Below are 22,084 nucleotides of genomic sequence, written 5' to 3'. Positions count from 1 at the left end.
GTCATCCTTCCGAGATCGGCGAAATGAGTACCAGTTCCAGTGTGTGTACTGATGGAGGGGCACTGCATCAGCGACATAGTCGCGCTTCAAGAAATGGTAGCTATCCTGGCAGCTAAGCTGCCATATGACCACCAGTGCTGTGAGATGTGGTGGTATCATCTCTGACTTATTTCCAGTTGTTACTGGAGTTTGTCAGAGGTGTATACTGGCCCCCACACTTTTTAGCGCTTGTATGGACTGGATTATTGGGAGGATGTCGGAGAGATCAAGTTGCGGTGCATCGTTTGGGAATGTCAAGATCTCTGACCTTGATTTCGCAGATGATGCAGTCATCTTTGCGGAGACTTTAGATATCCTTTTAGGGGCCCTCGAGGTGCTGAATGAGGAGTCGGAGCCGCTGGGATTACGGGTTTCCTCTGTCAAAACTAAGATCCAGGCTTTCAATGACATCTTGGATGCTGCTGTCCTGTCTGTGCCTGTTTGTGGTGAGCATGTTGAGGTCGTGGAGAGATTCACTTACCTTGGCAGTGATATTCATGTCTCTGCTGGCTGTGAGTCAGAGGTCAATAGATGTCTGGGTCGGTCTGGGGAGTCATGGATTCACTGGATAATGGGGTGTGGCGCTGGCAGTACCTGTGCAGGAGGACGAAAGTCTGAGTCTTCAGGTCCTTCGTGCTTCCAATCTTGCTCTATGGATGCGAGACTTGGACTCTGACCAAGGATCTGAGATGGACACTTAATTCCTTTGGTACCAGGTCTCTTCGGAGAATCCTTGGCTATCGCTGCTCAGACTTTCTGTCCAACGAGCAGTTGCTGAGAGAGACTCAAATGAGATTTGTTCCCTGCATCGTCCGTGAGCGTCAGCTGCGGCTGTATGGACATGTGGCTAGTTTTCCTGATGCTGATCCTGCTCACCAGATTCTCTCAGCGAGGGAGTCTCCTGAGTGGAGGAAGTCAATGGGCCGACCACGTGCCTCGTGGTTGCAGCAGGTTGATCAGCATCTCAAGGAGATGGGGATGGGCTATGCATCTGCCTGGGGGATGGCCAGACGGAGGCCCCTGGAGTACCGGCGGAAAGTGGACGCAGCGACGCGCTGCTCTGGCGCATGCTCCCAGACATGACCTGACCTGAGCTGACCTGACCCCTCCTCTAAAATCTGGTGGCATCTTGTTAAGTCTGTCTTTGGAGTGTGCTCCCCTTCCATCTCTTCCCTCTCTTCATATGGCACTTCAGCTAACTCTTCTCGTGAGAAGGCTAAATGCCACAAATCTGTTTGCTTCCAAATCTTGTGTTCTCAACTCTTCATTCTTGGTACAAATCCTTCCGTCACACCTAACTGCTCCTGGACTTTGTGACTTTTGCATCTGAGAAGATGGAGAAGGTTATTTCATCCCTTGACTCTGACTCTGCTGTTGTTCCGGATGGCATCAGCTCATGACTTAGAACCTGTGCTGCTGCTCTTGCACATCTTCTCTCTGCCCTTTTTATGCTGTCATTGGCGCTAGGTCATCTTCCATCTGCTTGGATATCGGCCAACATCACTGCATTGCATAAAAAAGTTCCTCCGTTGTACATAATCCCCCGTCGTACATTGTCCTTCATTGGCTCACCTGAACAAAGCCTTCATGCACACCTTGATGGAGTACTGCTCTTCCCACTGGCTGGCTCTCCTGCCTCACATCTTGCTCAGCTTGATGCCATGGAAACCAAGGCCAAGTCTTCAAGATTATTTATTGGAATGTCCTCCGATTAAGCTGACTCTATGGGCCTATCACTTCGCCATTGCAGACAGGTCGGTAGTCCCTTTGTCTCCCCCGTTTTCTGCAGAACCATCATCCTCCTTCTGGTGAAACTACCTAAATCCAGGATCACTGCTCACATCCACTCATTTGTTCCTCTTTAAAAAAATGTTTTTTTCCTACCTGTGGAATTAACTTACACATCCTCTTCAACCTCATCCTTCCCTCCAGGTCTTCAAGACAGCTGTTCAACACCATGTCAGATTGTCCCAAATTCAAAACCATGATCTTTTCTACTTTCATGAACCCAACTGAAATCCCTTGTCCTTTCAATGTTCTAGTTCTCCCTCCTTGGAGTGTCCTTCTGTATCAATCTTGTCCCACCCCATGTATGCATGTTTTGCATCCTGTTCTTGTCTGTTCCGTCCTGATCTGTTCACTGTACTAGCTCTTCCACAAGTCTAGACTATGTATACAAAAAAAATCTCAAAAAGTTATGGACGTTTGATTCAGTGAATCAAAGCCCATCCCTCAGTGTACTGCAGTTAGAGCAGAGGGTGATAGGCTCTTGACAGAGGAGTCCGAAGTGAAGGCCCGCTGGGCCGGTTACTTTGAGCGGTGGACAGATGACAGGTGGTTATGACAAAACTTGGTGGACAGATCGTGTGTGTGTGTGTGACGAGGACAAATCTATTCTATTTTGTTGAAGATCCGGATACAGATCCTTCCTCTCATTGGGATACAAAACGTAAAATGTTCAGTTTGGCCCATTCTAGGTCTACAGAATGCCATTCTAGTTCTTTGTTTTCTTATCCAATTGGTGAATTAGCACCGCTCCAGTAAGAGGGTACTCAATCGTGTTGTGAAATGATTTCTATACTTTTGTAAGACAAAACGAATTGCTCTGTGTTGCTCCGTCATAGCTTGTGCACACGTATAATACGATTTTATGAAATCTATAAATTTCTCCGGTTTTGCCTCCCTTTTCATTTGGTTCTTCTGATTCCTTTTGTAACTTTTCTCTGTTTTTTTTTTTTTTTCTGCATTCGTTTCGCAGCATTATTGTCACGAATGAATATTTCATCCTGTGCTGTGGCACAATAATGCTGACGTACCCTTGACGACTTGCCTCATCTAGTGTGCGCAAAATAAACTGTTCCCCCCCCCCTCTCTGTTGGCATTCTTCATCAATATGTTTTCCAAATATTAACATTCTCAATGGAAAGATTTGGTTATAAAATGGCTTTTGCTATCTAATGGCTAAAGGCTTGATTCTTCAATAATGATAGCGTTGTTGTCAAAGCAGTAAATGATGAAGAAAACCCGATGGTTGTCCTTGTGGTCTTTAATACGTAATAGATATGATTTGGTGTGGGCTTGCATGGTTACCAAGGGCCATTTCTTTTGTTCACTTGGAATCTGAGATTGAGTGATGTGGTTATTTATATAGTTATAGGCCAAGTACACGTTACATATATGAATTGGGTTTGGGGGGAGGTCAGGGGAATTGAGAAAAATTATATTTGAGGAAGGGAATGAAGAGAATGATTAAGGAAAGTGTGAGGAAGATGGAGTAGATTGAGAGAGTAGATAGGAAGAGGAGAGTCAGGGAGATATGAGCTTTGAAGAATGATTATATGGTGGGGGTTGGGTCAGGAGAGAGGGTCGAAGAAAAAAGCCTTTGGCTTTCCACCTGTCCCAAATATGACAAGATACCTGCCATACTGTTCTGTCCATAAAAAATATGCATTGACCACCACAGACACAGAGCCCCAACTTAACTGAAAGAAACTGCCTTGGTTCGTGTTGTCATGTCACCTGAGGGCCATATTCGATGGAGCACAATCCAACACTGAACCAGAACTTGTTTTGAAGGAAGAATGATGTTATGTCCTGAAATGTACTGCCATTTAGGAATGTGTAAATGGACCCTTACTTAAAGGCTTCTGGTCGTGAGTGCACATTGAGGAAGAGGACCCTGAAAGGACACAGGATTCCAATCTGTGTGCTCGACATGCCCAGACTACTATATTATCCAAACAACTCAAATACTCCATTTGTGGATGGTCAGAATATCCTCCATTTCCACTCCCTACAGCATGGCCAAACTCTTTTAATTTGCCATTTAATTTGAGGTTGAACTGCAAAGGAAAACTTGAAGGAAATAGTAAACTGCTAACACTTCAGTACTGCAAGTCCTCGCGTAACACTACGAAGGCCAAGACGGTCATTTCGACTTATTTCGTGTTTTTTTTTATTCCTCTTGCTTCCTGTGTTGAAAGGTATGAAGTTGTTGTTTCATGACTTCAAATTTAAATTATTATATATATTGTTACAGTTGTGGAAATTCACAGAACACCATTCAGGCTTCCCAGAGATCAGTTATGTCGATAAGTGTGTGTTCAGATTAGATTTCCCCACCGATGTCGAGAGGGAATTATTCGTGTACCCGGGCTGTGATCTTTGAGTCAGCCATTATTATTTTGCTATCTTTATTTTGGAACAACCGCATCTCAACAACCACAACCAGTACTTCAACAACCACGCCATCCCCACCACAGCGCCAACCACGACATCTCCACCATCTCCTCAACAAAATCTCCACAAACGAACAACATCGCCTCACCTTCATCTCTATTGCGCCGCCATCTTTTCGCCAGCCACAGCGAATCCCCACGAACAACACCATCCGCCAACAGGCGCGGGGACTCCCTCGTTAGGGCGGGAGCTGATGATCTCTGCCACGTTCGCTTTCCACGGCTGGTGATCTCTGCCACGTCCGCTTTCTCCGCATTTTGCGACGAGATCGGATCAAAATACCAAAAGGGGCGGAGCCAGCGGGGGGGGGGGATGAAAGGTCGAAGGTGGGGGATAAAACTCACCCCCCCCGGACCCCATAAAAGGCGGGGCTGAACCGCCGAGTTTCAGTTTTTGCCTGGAGTCGGTCTGGGTTCACCGAGAAGTCTGTGATCAGTCTGTCAAGGTTCGAGTCCAGTGGAGGGCAGTCGGGGTCATCGGAGCGCAGCGAAGCCCGGAGCGCAGCCAAGCCAGCAGTACGGTGCCGAACCGTGGGTCAGTGGACACAGCCGGAGAGAAGTCGCCAGCCGGCCCCGAGACGGACCGAGCAACGCTGAGGAGCGGGCGGGCTTTTAAAAGAGCATCAACTAGTAAAAGAGAGCAAGGCCCGTTCGTTCCTCCGAGGCATCGTCGGCTAGGCCGATCCACCAGGCCACACGGCGGGGCTTGGACCAACCGAGCTGCCATGTTTACGGCGAAACGTCGAGGGTCCCCCAGCGAGACACCACGAGGGTGGCAGGTGACCAGCACGGCCTCTCGGAGCTCTTGCGGTCTCCACAGCTCCGCGAACATTAAAGGCCTACGGGCCCTGTTCTTGCCCTTTCCTTTCCTGGGGTTTTCTTTGAATGAAAGTTGTGGCGCCATGTCCATAAGTAGAACTGTTAAGTAATTGTGTACATAATAAATAGACAAACGGCTGTAGGTCTTTGTTTGCTCCTGTCCTGTCCCTTACCCCCATTGCATTCATTGCCTTGACTGTTCGTTGTGTCACCTATACTGTACCTATACTGTAGGATAAGGCCTATACTGTACGCACTCTCGATGTGCTTGTACATCAATATTTAGGAATGGCTTATACACCGGTATTTACAGTATCGTTTATACTGTAGCTTTATTAGAACGAGGAAAATCATTAGCTTGCTACTAAATTAGAGGTTTTAAGGTGTTTTGATGCAGATGAGCATGCAGTCGTTATCGACTGTCCATGACCTTATTACACAAGGGTGGACAAGTTTAAACGAGTATGTTCTCGAAGAGATAAGTGACATGATAATGGAACACCATTAACCAGGACAATGTTAAGCGAGGACTTGATGTATCGTGCCAAGCACGGCATCTTTCCAGGTTCTTTGTTTCTGTTGGCATGTCGTAGATTCTTGCTCGAGAAATAAAAAGATCGCTAGTACGGTAGTCAGCAACTCGTGCAATATTTGATGGTTCTGCTTTAGATGTTGATGCTCTTCTTATCAGCATCAAAATGAAATTGCTTCACATCATAACTTTCACTCTTGTGTCAAGGCTGATATCTCTCACTTATTCAGGACTTGAATGTGCAACAAAATAAATTAACTTGTAGGCCTGTTCAGCGATTCATGTCCTTTGCTTGGCTGCTCAGAGGAGATGGGAGGATGGGGTGGGAGGGGAGGGCAAGAGAGGGGATTGTGGGGTGTAGGAATGTTGGGGGTGGGCATGGATGGTTGGGATTTGGGAAGGTGTGACAGACCCTGAATATCATGGGCTTGCCATTGACTTATGGACACAGCATTCTGTCACATGAGATTCAGGCACACTGCCTTATCTGGTTGGTAGTGAATGTTAAAGATTTTACATGAGGATTATTTCCTGTGCTCTCATTTGCAGCTTTGTGGTTCCTCCCCTTCAGCCACTCTCCGTCATGGTTTCTGTTTGTTCATTCCATTGCTTGTTGCATTCACCTGTAACCCCACTGTCGGTGCATTGCCTTTTGGCCCTCTGTCACCTTGTTCTTCCATGAGCCTCGCTATTGTCGGCAAAATAAATAGTTCAAAGTTCTTTTCTCCCAGTATGCAACATTGCTCGTCACCACTTTCATTTGAAAAGTTGATCATGATTGCGGTTTTGTCGATGCATCTCAGGGAATTTTAAATCTACTAAAATTCCACAAAGGGAAACTAACTTGATGTGCAAAAATGTTGGAATCGAACCCTCCTCCCTTCCTTTCCTTCCAAATTTACCTCATGTAAGGTCATTCTCTTGCTTTTCATCACATTGACATCACAATGACCTTTCCAAAACATCCTCCAAATCTCTTCTCTCCACATTCCTCATCCGCTCCCTATTCTTTCATGTCTTCTCCCTTTCTCTCTCCTTTTACTAAAAAATTAATAAATCAACCCCCCCTCCCCCCTGGCTCACTCTTTGCCTGCCCCTCTCCTAAGTAACCTTACCTTCTGCATAAGTACTCAGCCATTGTTAAATTAATGTGAAAGTGCTGCAATCTACTTTACAAGTTTTTCTTTTTATTCTAGTACTCAGATTACCTTTATTTTACAAATACCCACTTTTTATGATTTTTATCACAGTATATATTGCTGTCTGTGGAGAGGTGCTCAATGTGGACTTCTGTCTCCCGTTCCTGGAGTTCATGCCAACCACCTGCAACATCAACTTTGGACTCAAGGTTGGTGTGTTCTCAACACGTGTGCTATTGAGTCTGTCACTTTTGTTCTCGTGATTATCAGCGTGACTGGATTATTGCATAATGTTGATGATGACGACGATGATGATGACGACGCCGAAGCAACAATCTTGGACGGGGCACCATTTTGACTCAGGAAGTCAGGCAGGATTAGTAATTTTTTTCGGGTGCCGGCAATAACTCGCTTTCTCTTCGCGAAAGACACCGTGGAATCTTTTTAACATCCACCAACTAATGACAGCAGACAGGATGTGCAGTTTAACATCCATCTGAGTGGTGGCACACACATTGATGAATCGCCCTGCCTGTGAAACACTGGGATGAGTTTTAAGCTAGGTTGACAATTATTGAATCTTTTAAACAATTATTGAATGTAATCAATTTTCATATATACATATATATATATATATATATATATATATATATATATATATATATATATATATATATATATATATATATATATAATATTGAAAAATGTGGAGTGTGACGAGCACTCCCCCGATCTCCATTGGACATCCTACACAAAGAATGTGTTCATTGTTTAGTATCGGTATCCCGTCCTGATGAGGGCAAATAAGCCTGAAATTCAGATAGGCGGCTCCATTTGATGTTTTACTGATTTTGAACATTTTAATCTTTGTCTGTTTGACAGAGTCGCCGAGGCCTCTGGGTTAGAGGTGACGCTTTGGTGTAGGACTATGTCCAATGGAGATCGGGGGAGTGCTCGTCACACTCCACATGTTTCAATTTACCTGCCGATCGCATCATGTGCCTTCTGTTTGAATGGTTTGCATTAGTGGGAACAATCGTCTGGGTGGCAGATGGATGATTGTTCTTTGCGGATCATGCGGTTTTACTGTGCGAGACGTAATCCGTGGCCATGCTCACCATAAAAGTCAGTAGGTGTGTCTGATGTATCTATGTACAGTGCCTATAGAAAGTCTACACCCCCTTTCAAATTTTTCACCTTTTGTTCCCTTATAGCCTGGAATTAAATTGCATTAAATCAGACTTTTTAGGTCATCTCTAACTAGATGACCTAATAAAACCAGTCTCTGTCAGTCTGTTTGTACGTTCATACGTACGTACGTCCCCATTTTTTTCTTCCGATTTTCTTGATATTTGGTATGTGGGTAGATGTCGATGAGGGATGCAGGACGGTAAGACCTTTGACCCGATTGAAGGTCAACGTCAAGGTCACTCGAAAGTTACAAAATCGTCCATTTTCAAAATCTATCTCCTCCACCGTTTATGATCCGATCTTTGAAATTCCTTCGGATTCTGATATGGAACAATGTCTAAATTTGGTCAGGCCGGTTTTTAAAAATTCGTCCTGGTTATCGAGTCACGTGTCTTCAAAGTTGGAAAAATCGTCGATGTGATACGGTCAAAAATTTTTTTGCCCTATCTTGATCAAACTTGGTATGTGGGTAGGGGCCGATGAGTGATACACGACGGTATGACTTTTGACACGATTGAAGGTCAAGGTGAAGGTCAAGGCCACTCCAAAGTTGCGAAATCGTCAATTTTCAAAATCTATCTCTGCCGTTTGTGATCCGATCTTCGAAATTTCTTCGGATTCTGATAATATGGAACAATATCTAAATTTGGTCAGGCCGGTTTTTTTTTTTTAATTCGTCCTAGTTATCGAGTCACATGTCTTCAAAGTTGGAAAAATCGTCGATGTGATACGGTCAAAACAGAGATGACCGTCACCCCCCACCGGGGGTTATTTTTCCACCTTTATTTACACATCGTAACCCACAAGCTCCAAGTGAAAGACAAATTCTACAAATTTCACAAAATTAATTAAAAATACAAAACTAGAATGTCTGGGTTGGACAAGTGTCCCCCCCTGATGTAATACTTGGTGGAAGCACCTGTGGCAGTAATTACAGCTTTGAGTTTGTTTGGATAGGTCTCTACCAACTTTGCACACCTTGATTTGGGCTTTATTTGCCCATTCTTCTGTGCAAAATGGTTAGGCTTTTTTGAGTTATGGTTTTCTTCTTGCCACCCTACCATACAGGCCAGACTTGTGGAGTGCTTGGGATATTGTTGTCTTTGCCATCAAGGCCTGCAGCTCTTTAAAAGTTGCCATTGGTCCCCCCCTTTTTTTAAATGTTTTAATTTTTATTTTTTGTATGCGTTGTCGAGGCTCATATGAGAGCGAACACATAACGCACAGCGAGGGGGGCTGAGACAAGAGGGGTGGGAGTGGGAAGGACAAAACGGTGGGGAACAGAGACATTGGGAGATCTGTGGAAGGGTCAGGGATGGGGAGGGGAACATGGGGGATGCAAGATGGATATTGCAGGGACTTTCAGGAAAGAAAGCAGGGAATTTGAAGGAAGTGGGTTTGGGGTGGATTAACGGGGGTAGAAAAGATCGAGGATTTTGATGGGGGAAGATAAGAGGTGGTGGTGAACAGCTGTTTTGAAGGCCTGGAAGGAAGAATGGGATTGAACAGAGTGAGGGAGTTTATTCCAAAGGTGGGAAAAAAGAGGAATGAAAGAGTGAAGGTGAGCAGTGATTCGTGATTTTGGTAGTTTTACCAGAAGGGGGTTGTTGGCGGACCTTGAGCGCCCTGCGAGAATATGGTGGGGACAAATCGCAGACAAAGCGGGGTGGGGGGGGGGGGCGGCAAGACCGGCAAGGAGACGGTAGAAGACAGAAAGACCACCGATCTGCCTGCAGTGAGAGAATGAGAGGCCCAAAGACTCAGCCTCATTGCAGGAGATGCCAATGATCCAAAATACCTCGGTTTCCACAGCATGAAGCCGAGAAAGGTGGGAGGCAGGAGCACCAGCCCAGAGGGGAGAGCAGTACTCCATCTTAGGCTGCGGACGAAAGCTTTGTATGTGGTCAGGAGCTCAGGTGGGCCGAGGAGGACTTTGCACGATGGAGGATTCCCAGTTGGCGACTGGCTTTGGAGGCCAGATTGGAAATGTGGCTTGGTGACCTCTCTGATCAGTCTCTTCCTTGCTTGGTCATCCAGTTTGGAGGGACGGCCTGATCTGGTGGTACCATGCCCCTTCCACTTCTTAATGATTGTCTTGGCTGTGCTCCAGGGGATATTCAAGGCCTTTGAAATATGTTTATATCCATCTCTTGATCTGTACTTTTCCACAAATTTATCCTGAAGGTCTTTTGAAAGCTCCTTGGTTCTCAGGTTGAGTCTTTGTTGTGAAATGCACTACCCAGCCGAGGAAACCTACGGGAACAGCTGATTTTTTTTTTTTCCAAAGTAATCAGAATCACTACAATTTAACACAGGTGAAGGCCAATTCACTTGGTGTGTGATTTTGAAGGTGATTGGTTACACCTGATCGAATTTACAAATGCTATTATAATGGAGGGTGGACACTTATCCAACCAAGATATTCTAGTTTTGTATATTTAATTAATTTCCTGAAATTTGTAGAATTTGTTTTTCACTTGGAAGTTTTTGGTTACGATGTGTAAATAAAGGTTGAAAAAGACTGATTTAATGCAATTTAATTCCAGACTATAAGGCAACTAAATGCGAACATTTTAAAAGGGGGGTGTAGACTTTCTATAGGCACTGTAGATATTTGCTTGTGCATTCATTGTAAATCGATTTTCTCATTTTAATGTAAACACGACTGTTGTAGTCTTCGGACTATGATATTGTACGCTTTTTGAATGTTAATAAAACCAAACGTTATTATTATCCATCGGTCAGTCAGAGTTAAACTTTAGTAGTTCTTTAACATTCTCAAGTTTTTGCACGACCTGTGGTGCTTTCTCCATAATCAGTCGGATGATGTCGAGCTGCGCCTTTTCCTGCCCGAATGCCATCCAAGCCGTTACGCACTCAGCAACCTCACCAAGGCTGGTGGCACACCAATGAAAGCATCACCCTCGGGCACTGTACTAACCGAGCAGGCCTCCCATGGGAAGCGCAAGTGGCGGAACCTCACACAGACTGAGTGAGCCATCCTTTTTCATTTAACATGTCTCCTTTGCCTGACTCGTGTTCAGGGACATAAACCTGGTGTTGGAGTCTTATTCCGTCTGACTTTTGACGAAACACGTGATTGCCAGTTAATACACCATTTTTTTTTTTTTTTTAGCAATTAAGTAATGCTGTGTTGATTTGTAACAGGTAAGACCTTTTCTCCCAGCTTAAAGGCCTTAAAGTAATTGGTGTGTGTTATTTATTTATTCTTAATGTCTATAACTAACTTTGAAGTTCCTCCACATAAGTTACATCGAAGAGACAATTTTTTTTTTTTACTGAATATTCACATCTGAGTTTTTTCCAAACTTCTAAAGCGTTCAAGTTATTTTGTTCATAACCCTACCAAGCAAAACAATAAGTGGTAACTTGTGATTTTTTTTTTTACACTGTATATGCTTGTCTTTTATAATAATAATAATAATGATAATAATGAGTTTCCCTCCAAGGAACTTCATCCCAGGAGGAGGACATTTGGCCCATCAATGGCTGCACTGTTATTACCAACCTGTAGTTGTTTGCCTGTGCTCTATCATTTTTTTTCCTTTAAATACTGAGAATCAAGCAAGAAAGCAGCACGTTTTAGTCTTTGGTATGACTCAACCGCCGACTTCCCAGAATTGTAGCTGACACTCTCACCATTCCACAACCAAGGCTGTAAGATATCAATTCAATAATAATAACAGATGCGGTTGTTAATTTAATGGTAAAAATGAGGTGAGTATATAAATTGGCAAAGAGATGAAGTTAATGCATTGTTGATATGACAAGGCAACGATGGGCAAAACGACCTCTACAAAGTTTACTTGCAAGTACTCATAACCATCAACCATGATGCCACCAAGCCTTCTTTGTTCATATTGTTCTGGACTCTCGAGCATTCCCGTAATAAATTCCAGTTTCTTCGAGTACATTCGGCCTCGCTTGCACAAACAGAGTTTAAGGAAGTAGTCTAATTGGTGACCTTTTAGAAATGCCATTTGGTGCTTTATCTTTTGAACAAGATGCAAATATTGCTTGATGAATACCGATTCCATCTGAAGAGCAGATTGATTTAAAGGGCAAAATGATTGTTTCTTTAACGGAACCCAAAGTGCTTTTCAACTTCTCTGTGTTTAAACAATTGAGAAGTTTGTTTTTCTTCTCATTTGGAGGTTTTTCACAAAGGGTTGTTTTAAGGGAAATTTTTGTTTGTTTTCATTTTTGTTAAAAAGTATTTATGTTTGAGGAATGCGAAGAGAAGAGAAAGTATTTGTGCCACCAAAGGTGAAGGAAGTTATGTTTTCACACCTTTCTGTCTTTGTTTGTTTGTGTGCAGGATATCTCAAAAAGTTGTGGACGGATCCAGATGAAATTTTGTTGGACTGGTTGGGTGTGTGACAACGATGAACTGATTAGATTTTGGTGAAGATCTGGATCCAGATTCGACTACAAGAATATTTTTACGTGATTGAGAGATAGGGCCAAAAATGATAAATAGCACGTTATCTCAAAAGTTGTGGACGTATTCGGATTAAACGTGGTGGACATGTTGGGTGTGTGACAAGGAAGAATGAATTCCATTTTGGTGAAGATCAGGATCTGATGCTTTTCCAGTGATTCTTCACGGATGGACATTAAGTCGGGTGTCCTATCTGTCAGCACTAATCGTTGGTGGACGTTGAAGATACCACGGTATAATTTGTGAAGATTAGGTGAGTTATCGCCGGCACCCTGAACAAATGAGAAAATTCCTTCCACCGTAAAACGTCAGGTCTGGCCAGGCCATTCCACAAAGACTTGGTCCAGTTCTCCCCATATGACTCCACAAAGCTGGAATAAATTGGGCAATTTCAATAAGTAATCTGGTTCATTGTGTTCTATTTTTAATAACCATTCAATCTTCTTGCTGATTAGATGTGTACTTGAGGTCTTTAAGTTTTGTTTTTGCCTCCTTGACCAGTTAACACTTGCTTCTCTTTGTCAGGCTGGCTTGGATTGACTGCTGGTTCGTTCCATACCTCCAGCTAAGCATCTCTTATACCTGGCATCCAATCTTTCCAAACAAGGCTGATGAGCAGCTAAAACGCTCCCGTGAGTATTTCCATTTCCTGGGTATCTTTCATTCACATGGCACCGTTTTTGAAGGAAGGAACCAAAAATTGCAAAATGTTGTCAAATTCCACTGGTTTTACCCTGCGTGCTTGCAGCAAAAAGCTGGGTTAATCAATTGTTTAATGTCCGTCCGTCTGTCTGTAATATCAGTTTATGATCGAGGAACAACTTATTTATATCGTGTTATATTGTGAACACGAATTAGAACATGAATAGAAAGACAAGTCTGCCATACTTTGGCCTTAAATTCCTCCCAAACACACATGCACAGAGAGAAGTGAGATAATTTTTTACTCTGTCTGCCTGCCTGGCAGTCAAACAAAGTTGAAAATCATTCCAAACAGGAAACTTTATATTTTACGAATGTTGTAAAGGACACCAACAACAGGCACATGTAACTAATGTAACGTATTAGATAGGGTGATTTAATAGACACTGTGGAAAACGGTGGTAAAACACAGAATTTATTTATTCATACACCTTGAAACCTCTTTAAACGTTTATTTAAATTGAATCACATATTTGAAGACAACAGAGCACAAATCGCCTTCATAATACTTCCAAAAACCATGCAATATATTGATAAACATATCTGGGCATTATATGATAAATATATCATAGCCTCAGGACTGGGCATTCGGGAGGGACCTGAGTGCTTCCCCTTGTGGCGAGCCTCGAACCCCGGATCCGCCACAATATGTACATGGGCCCTTTACGTAACGGATTAATACCGAGCAATGACCTTGTTTCTCCTTAGAGATTTTCATTCCATTACTTGTTGATTTATCTCGCTGCACTCGAACCACACTGCTGTTTGAGGTTCCTTTAACCAGCTCAGCCTCCTCAGGCCCTCTGCTGGGCCTTTAAGGGGATTAAAAAAAAAAAACTGTGAAAAATATTTATTGTCAGAATTATGGCTCGTTTTCAGATTTCTTAGCCTAAAACGTTATGATAGTAGTTTATTTTAATTTCTGCTTTATCATCGTAAAGATGAAAATTTTTTTTTTTATCATCGAATAATTTTTTTCTTCCTCTCCATTTTTATCCCCCTCCCCCCCCCCCCCCGGAGGGAGGGAGCGGGATATTGTAATCGTCCTGTTTGTTTGTCTTTGTTTGTTTATCTGTCTGTCTGTTAGCAACTTTACGGCAAAACGGCTTTAGCAAACAAAATCAAATTTAATCCACAGGTGGGAAATGAACCTTGGACGACCCCATTAACTTTTGGGTCCAATTGGATCAAAGGTCAAGGTCACAAAAAGATCAAAATCGTTTTTCGCTCATAACTTCGTCAAAAATGATCTGATTTACTTCAAACTAAGCTTATAGTGAACCTTATTCTATTTGTCACTTATAATCCTACCTATTCCTACAGTGAAAAATGCATATTTGTGAAGATCGGTAGGGTCCAAAGTTTTGGGGGTCATGGTCATCCGTCAAAATTACAAATTTTCCATTAAAACTAAAACATGGTTACGAAAATACAACTTTACGGGAAAACGGCTGGCTCAAACACTGTCAAATTGTATCCACAGGTGGGTAATGAACCTCGGACGACCCCATTAACTTTTGGGTCCAATTAGGTCAAAGGTCAAGGTCAGGTCACGAAAACGTCAAAATAGTTTTTCGCTCATAACTTCGTCAAAAATGATCTGATTTACTTCAAACTAAGCTTATAGTGAACCTTATTCTATTTGTGACTTAATATCCTTTCAATCCTATCGTGAAAAATGCATATGTGTGAAGATCGGTAGGGTCCGAAGTTTTGGGGGGTCTTGGTCATCGGTCAAAATTACAAATTTTCCATTAAAACTAAAACATGGTTACGAAAATACAACTTTACGGGAAAACGGCTGGCTCAAACACTGTCAAATTTTATTCACAGGTGGGTCATGAAAATCAACTCAAAATCATTTTACGATCAGAACGTTTTCATTTATTTGTTATTTAATATTCTGGTTGAACAAATAAACATAACACAGAATATAAATTGAAAGAATATTTCATTGTTTATTAACAAACACAAAAAACCGTTCTGAAGACTATATTACATATAGTACATACCTATAATATGGACTGTATATATTGTAACTGTGAAAGTGAAATTATTGTTTATAGTATGGACACTGTTAGCTGTAAACTCGTGGCCAAGTATATCTTAATTATCCCCCCCCCCCCCCCCCGAATGGAGGGAGTGGGATATTGTAATCGTCCGGTTTGTTTGTCTGTCTGTCTGTCTGTCTGTTAGCAACTTTATGGCAAAACAGCTTCAGCAAACACTATCAAATTTAATCCACAGGTGGGCAATGAACCTTAGACGACCCCATTAACTTTTGGGTCCAATTGGATCAAAGGTCAAGGTCAAGGTCACAAAAAGATCAAAATCGTTTTTCGCTCATAACTTCGTCAAAAATGATCTGATTTACTTCAAACTTTGCTCAACTAAGATGAAAATATTCCTTATAATCAACATTCAGGTTAAGGATGTATCAAATTTAAATTTGATCCCCAAAATAACTTTATGCCTTTGATGTGCCTGGCACCACTTGTTTTTTTTTTTTCTGCACCGAAGAAGAAACTCAGATTGCATGCTTAATCCTATTAAGGACAAACTGCTTAAATTTTGGAGCTTATTATCTTGGGAAAAAATTATGATCAAAATAGCATTGGATCAAGGTAAATCTACTTAAAGCCATAGCAGGTTTCAGAGTGCCTGTGTTCAAATCGCTTGCTGTTCTTCACAAGCACAGTTCTTCATTTGATATTGTTTGAGAGGGAGTTGATGCTTGTGTGCATTTTGTTTGTTTCATATGATGGGCTTTGAATGATTTATAGGTTACATTTTCTGCCATTACAAAAGTTACATTATCTGCACATCCCTCATCGTTTAATTGCTTTTCTTCCATCTGTGGAATCATTTGTCTGTGCAATCCTCCTCTTCTCTCAGGCAGTCAGTCAAAATTTGGTGGAAACACCATGCAGACGCTGTCTCGATTTATTTCCATACATGCTTTAACATTCCATTTCCCCATTTTCTTCCCCCTTTCCTGCCATTGTTGGCTAAACCTTTGTCATTTAGCTCTAATGATATTTTAAAATACATTTTTTGAAAACTTTAATAATCTTGCTTATTCGTTGAGAAATAAGATTGTTTTGTAGTTTTGTGCTGGTGGACTGTAAGTGGAATGAATGAATGAATGAATGTGGGAGGGAGTAAATTGAAATGATGGACAAAGGAATGGGAATAGAGAGGATGTTGCAGTTGATGATTGAAAATTTTCACCCTTCTTGCTAATGTATTATGGAGATGATTTAATTTGTACTTGACCTGCTCAACTGCATTCTTTAGTGTCTGATTTGGAAGAGGAGCTGCTGTCTGTCCTTCGACCGTCTCCTCAAAATCAGGGCTCACGGCCGCATTCTCACAGCCCGACCGGCTCAGCTGGACAGCAATCTGCTGGCCCATCGACCTTTGACCCCAGTATGCTTCCTCCCGACCGCATTTGCGTCGAGTTGGAGCTTGGTCCAGGTTCGCGTCTCATGATGTACGGGCCATTGCTCAGAGCAATGCTGTCCATCAAGGTGTGCAACTTTTGAGACCCTATATTACGAATTGTATTTTATTTATAGCACGAGTATGTGTTTGGTGTCAGCAACATCTCTCTGTGCCCAATTTTATATGGCTGAAAGTTTCATTGTCATGTTTGTATTGTGGTCTGCTCTTGCACTTTCAAACCTCTTTTGGGCTGTCAAACATGGGATCGTGATGAACCCTGTCCTAAAAGTGGTGCTTGATCTTGAACTGTTTTGAACCATCAACTTGAAGGATTCCAGAAGCTCTCATGAGCCTCTTGGTATTATGACTGTGCAATCATAGTCAATAATTATTGGACACAGCATGATTTTCAAAATTGAATGATCCTGGGAGGCTAGTCAAATCGGTCAAAATAACGACTGTAATCACTTGCTGATGACGGAAACTCTAATTGTTTAATTTCCCCTGACGCTGCTTAAATGATTGTTAGTTGCAATCAAAAGTCCTTGGTAATGCTAAATCCAAAGCCCTTGTTATCTCCATCTGAAAAATGCAAGGTGCATAATTAAATAATCCCATGATGAAAATTGTGAATTTTGTGTTGTATTGGAATCCTGCTTTTCTGTTCCTTGGCAGAGATGTTCTGGCGTTCCACGAAAGCGTGTCACTCATGCGAAGATTAATCATTTTGGTTTCTTCCAACATGTGGCATTCCTTTTGCTTTTTCGATTCTGCTGTGGTTGAGATCCATCTCACGAACAGACTTGTTGCTTTAACCCTGGGGTTCCTTAACAGGATGTTTTTTTTTTTTTCCTACAGAATCGAGGCTCGTGGATGAGAAAGTTAACTCAGGATGCAACATCACAAAAATAACAGCAAAAAGAGAAGGGGGAAATACCAACAGCAGGGTTGAAGGAGAAAATAAACGGAGATGGTTAACAAGGGATGTGCAAGTATGGATGAGGGGTAGGGGAGAATGCAGGGGGTGGACAAGATGGATAGAGAAGCAAAGGTGGGTGTGGGGGTCGGGGGGGTAGTTTAACGGGTGTAGAAAATATCATGGTTTTGGATGATGGATGATCTGAGATGCTGGTGAGAAGCTTTCTTGAAGACCTGTAGGGAAGAATGACATTGAAGAGAATATGGAAGTTTGTTCCACAAGTGGTGAAAACGGGGAACAAATGAGTGGAGGTGAGCAGTGACAGGATTTTGAGAGTTTCACGACAAGGGGGTTGCTGTTGGACTGCATGGGCCCCTGCAAATACCTGGAGGTGGAGGGGGCTGGCAGCATGGAGAGGGCAGAGGGTGCAACACCAGAAAGACGGAAGAAGACAGAGACACCATCGACCTGTCTAAGATGGCAAAAGTGATTGATCCATAGACTCAGCTTCATCGCTGAGTTTATGGGACTATCACGTTGCCTCTCACAGTTACGTCTGGATGTAGTTTGATGTTCTTGGATTAGAAAGTTGTAAAAGTTGGGTTGTCATTCTGGGGATCATTTTGGACCACTTATTTATTTACATGGATAACACTGATTGCACGGATGAATTTGAGATCTTTTGTGACTGAAAGAGTGTTACAGTGTCTATATTTATTTATTTTCACCACTTGTATTATTTTATTTATTTGTTTTCTTGTTTGAGGCTTTGCTGTATTTTTGCATGTTATGTATCAGCATAACATTTATCACCTTTTTAAAGCTTGTGTAGTTTTTGGATGGAGATACCAAAGGCCTGCCTCATTTGCAATTACCAAGGGCTTTTAATTGCAGATACCAATCAAATACAACCGGCATTGTGAAAAAAGAATAATGATGGTTTCCTTCATCAGTTAAAAGCTGAGTACATAAACCTCCATTCCCTGCAGTTATATGGATCTTTCCTCGTTTGGCTTTTAAAAGCAAGGCTCCATATCTTTTGCGATGGAAAACTGTAAATACCAATCCTGAGATCATTTACTGGCCATGAGTGAGATTACGAGATGAGTTTATGAGACAAAATAGACATCTGCAGATTCTAAATGCGTTTTATGTGGAAATCTGCAATGTAGCATTTTTCTTTTTCTTTTTCTTAAGTGTTCAAAGCTCACGGTGCAGCTCGTGAATGTATCACAGGCAGGCCAAGGGCACTATTGGATACGATTGTGGTTCTTTCTACAAGGATATTAGAATTGCAAGGACGTTCTTTGATGATAAATAGACACAGTGTATAAAAATTGAACTTGGGATTCTAACGTTGCTCTGATGGAAATCACCTGCTCTGATGGAAACGTCAAACTGGCTGTCCCACATAGCTCAATCACCGAAGTTGGTCGGAGGTTATGTTTGCACCCGTTTGCCTGTCTGTGAGCAGGATATCTCAAGGGGTTATGAACGGATTTGGATGAAACTTGATTGATATTTTGTTTGTGTGCCAATGACGAATTGATTAGATTTTGGTTCAGGTCCGGATGCAGATCCGGTTTATCAATGGGATACAAAACGTAAACTGTTCAGCCTGTTGGAGGTATGTGCTCTACCGAGTGCCGCTGTGGTTGTTTTTCTTTCCTGGCACATTGGAGTACCACAGCATCACGGCATACAATGTTATTTGCAGTATTTAGGTGGGGTTTGTGAGGTCACGTCAATAAGCATGCATAAAATATGTTTATAACATTTAAATGCTTGTGCGTTTGAAAGGCCAGATGATACTAATGTGAGACCATGAATTGCCTTGATAACAAACGTAGAATACAAATGCGATATCAATTTGTTTCTCCTGATACTTTTAGTTGTACCCTCCCCACTCAATTATCAAAATAATATAATTATTTTCTCAGATGATGCAAATCAGGTAAATAATTGCATCTATGCAATTTTGGTACAAACATGATATTGTTCATTATCACTCTTGATCATTAACATGTTAACCAATGACTCCTACAGGAAAACTACTTTGGCATCAGTGATCAATTCACAGACTTTGATACTTCTACATCACCCTCTACCTCGCCAGCCTCCACCACCAGCTCACCCACCAACTTGACATCTGTTCAAGTGGAGCCTTCGGCGAGGGAGTCTGCGGCGAGCAGAGCCAGTTACTCACTGTCAATGCGCCCTTGGGCAATTACGGTGCTGGTAAACGTTCGACAGATCCGCTGCCACCTCCCCACGGTGGGTGCACCACTTCCTGATGTCTTTTCTATACCTTTTTACTTCTTTTGTTTTGCCATGCTTTGTTTTTTTTTTTTTTTTTTTTTTTTTTTTTTTTTCCTCCTATTGAGGACTCGCAGCGTAGGTGGCATTGCGGGTCTTTGAGCATTACCCATTTTGTGATTTTTTGTTTCTCAGGATTGTGGAACTATACCGATGCTGTTGTTTAAAGTACTTTGTAATATGAGACACATTTACTTCTTTCTTCTTTTTTTTTTTCATCCATTTAGTGTTTGCTTGCATTTACAAATAAAATCGAAGCTATGTTTCTCATGTGTGCAGCAACAACAGAATTGTCCTTCGGCGTACTTGGAGCATCTGTGCTTCGAAATGAAGAAAGGTTATCGAGAGACTATGCTCCAGCTACTGCTTTCACCTGTCACTATTGATGTCAATGATTCTTTCCAGGTGTTTAAACTCAGTCATAAATCAACAACCTTAGGATTACCCCTCTTTGTGAATTTGATCGAACAGTACAGAATCTGTTTGAAGCAAACGTCTGAGCAGTCCAGAAGCTTCCATCCTTTTTTGCCTTCCCGCTCTCTCATCTTTGGAACATTCTCGTTATGTTTGTCATTTGATTCCGTCTTTGTGCTCTTTGATTCCGTCTTTCAAGATCTCCCCACATTACTGCCTCTTGGTTTCTTCCTTACCAAGCACTGAGTTTTTTTTCTGCAATAGCTGACACCATGCCCCATTTTCTCTGCTTGCCTCTCCTCTTTGCTTACCATGGTGAATCAAAGTTCTTGCCTATCTTGTTCCTCTCTACCCTCTGTCGAGTCATTTAACCATATATCTGTCGTTCAGCTGTTCTACGATCCTAATCTCCTGAATTGAAAGAAAGATAAAGAAAAAGATTATTTATTTATTTATTTAACTTTAATTGCTTTTTCCTGTTGCCTTCTTTGTGTGTACAAATAGCGACCACCTCGTGACAGCCATTTGGGACATGGTTATCTGAGCCTTGTAGGGCTGCAGATGCGTGCTCATGCCATGTTTTCCACTGAAGGCCTTCCCATTGGCAGCGACACCCTTGAGTATGCTTGGCTTGTCGAACTCTCTCTCGGAAAAATATTAGGGCGCCTCACAACATCACAGGTGTTATTTTTTTTCATTCTTTTTTTGTTGTTGCGCTTTTCATCGTTTCTTTCTAATTCCTTACACGATAGACACGTCATATGGTCTCTCCCAGAAATCATGGGGTTTTGAGTTCCTGCTTTTCTTTTTGGTGTTTGAGGGAAGGGGGCTGTGCAAAGCCACCAACATAATGCACTTCTGTATATTCGTTTTGCTTCAGCTGAACACTCTGATTCAGTGGGCCAAAGTGTTCATCTTTCATCTGAAATGCAAGGAGTTTGAGCTTGAGCAGCCGAACACCACGGTGCTGTGCCATCACGGAGTCGACCAGAGTGCTTGCGAAAATAAGGTCTCTCCTTGCTTATTTATACACTTGTATGTCTGCTTTTTATTATCCCTCGCCAACCAACGAAGTTGGCGGGGTATATAGAAATGGGTTCCGTCCGTCCGTCACATTTCGTTTCCGGAGCTTAACAATAAATCCCTCAAGATATATTTTCGAAATTTGGTACACATATCAAGCAAGTGGTGAACTGGTGCTTTATGATATTTTCTAATTGATAGGTCACATGGTTTGGCAGCCATGTTGGATTCAAGAAAAATATTAAATAATGTTTTCTCTGGAATCACATAACCTAACGAAGCAAAAATTTTCAACTATCATCGTCCATCATGTCTGCATACATAGTAAAAATTATGACGTCACAAGTCACATGGTTTAGTGGCCATCTTGGATAGAAAAACACACCTCATCCGATGAACACGAAACTTCACACACGTATTTCACTGTAGGATTGGAGGCAGAATGTAAATTTATGATGTCATAGGTCACATAGTTCAGAAGCCATCTTGGATTGAAAATTAATAAATTTTAAAAATCTTCTTCTCCAGAACGGCTGGACAGATCGAGGCAAAATTTCACATACACTTTCCCCAAGACATCCTTTTAGGAGTTTGTTAATTTCTAATTGATAGGTCACATGGTTTGGTGGCCATATTGAATTTACCCTAAAACCTTCAAACATCTTCTCCAGAACGGCTGGTCAGATCAAGGGGAAACTTCACATACATATTGCACACGCTTAGGGAATACAAGTTTCTTAATCCTCATTTACTATGGCGAGGGATATCGAAGACTTTGTCTTCAACGAATGCTAGTATTGTTCTTCAAGTCATGAATTTTAAAGTCAAGAAATTATTTAAATAAAC

General features: G+C 42.0%; 1 protein-coding gene across 7 annotated transcripts in view; it reads left to right on the top strand.

Moving 5' to 3' along the window:
* BLTP1 (bridge-like lipid transfer protein family member 1) overlaps nucleotides 1-22,084 on the top strand; it is a 357,046-nt gene that overhangs the window by 74,421 nt on the left and 260,541 nt on the right. For all 7 annotated transcript variants that reach the window (XM_085852760.1, XM_085852755.1, XM_085852759.1 and 4 more), the window contains exons 16-23: nucleotides 6,879-6,976; nucleotides 10,778-10,950; nucleotides 12,946-13,052; nucleotides 16,420-16,652; nucleotides 19,532-19,759; nucleotides 20,081-20,206; nucleotides 20,720-20,896; nucleotides 21,096-21,224. In XM_085852760.1, coding sequence (XP_085708886.1) covers nucleotides 6,879-6,976; nucleotides 10,778-10,950; nucleotides 12,946-13,052; nucleotides 16,420-16,652; nucleotides 19,532-19,759; nucleotides 20,081-20,206; nucleotides 20,720-20,896; nucleotides 21,096-21,224 — 1,271 coding nt within the window. The remainder of the gene's footprint in view (nucleotides 1-6,878; nucleotides 6,977-10,777; nucleotides 10,951-12,945; nucleotides 13,053-16,419; nucleotides 16,653-19,531; nucleotides 19,760-20,080; nucleotides 20,207-20,719; nucleotides 20,897-21,095; nucleotides 21,225-22,084) is intronic.

The sequence above is a fragment of the Eptatretus burgeri genome, chromosome 13 (genome assembly GCF_056783735.1).
Source record: "Eptatretus burgeri isolate ZD-2024b chromosome 13, Ebu_testis_v1, whole genome shotgun sequence".
NCBI lineage: Eukaryota > Metazoa > Chordata > Myxini > Myxiniformes > Myxinidae > Eptatretus > Eptatretus burgeri.
Note: the sequence above shows the minus strand (reverse complement) of the source record. Positions and strands in the feature narration are given on the sequence as shown.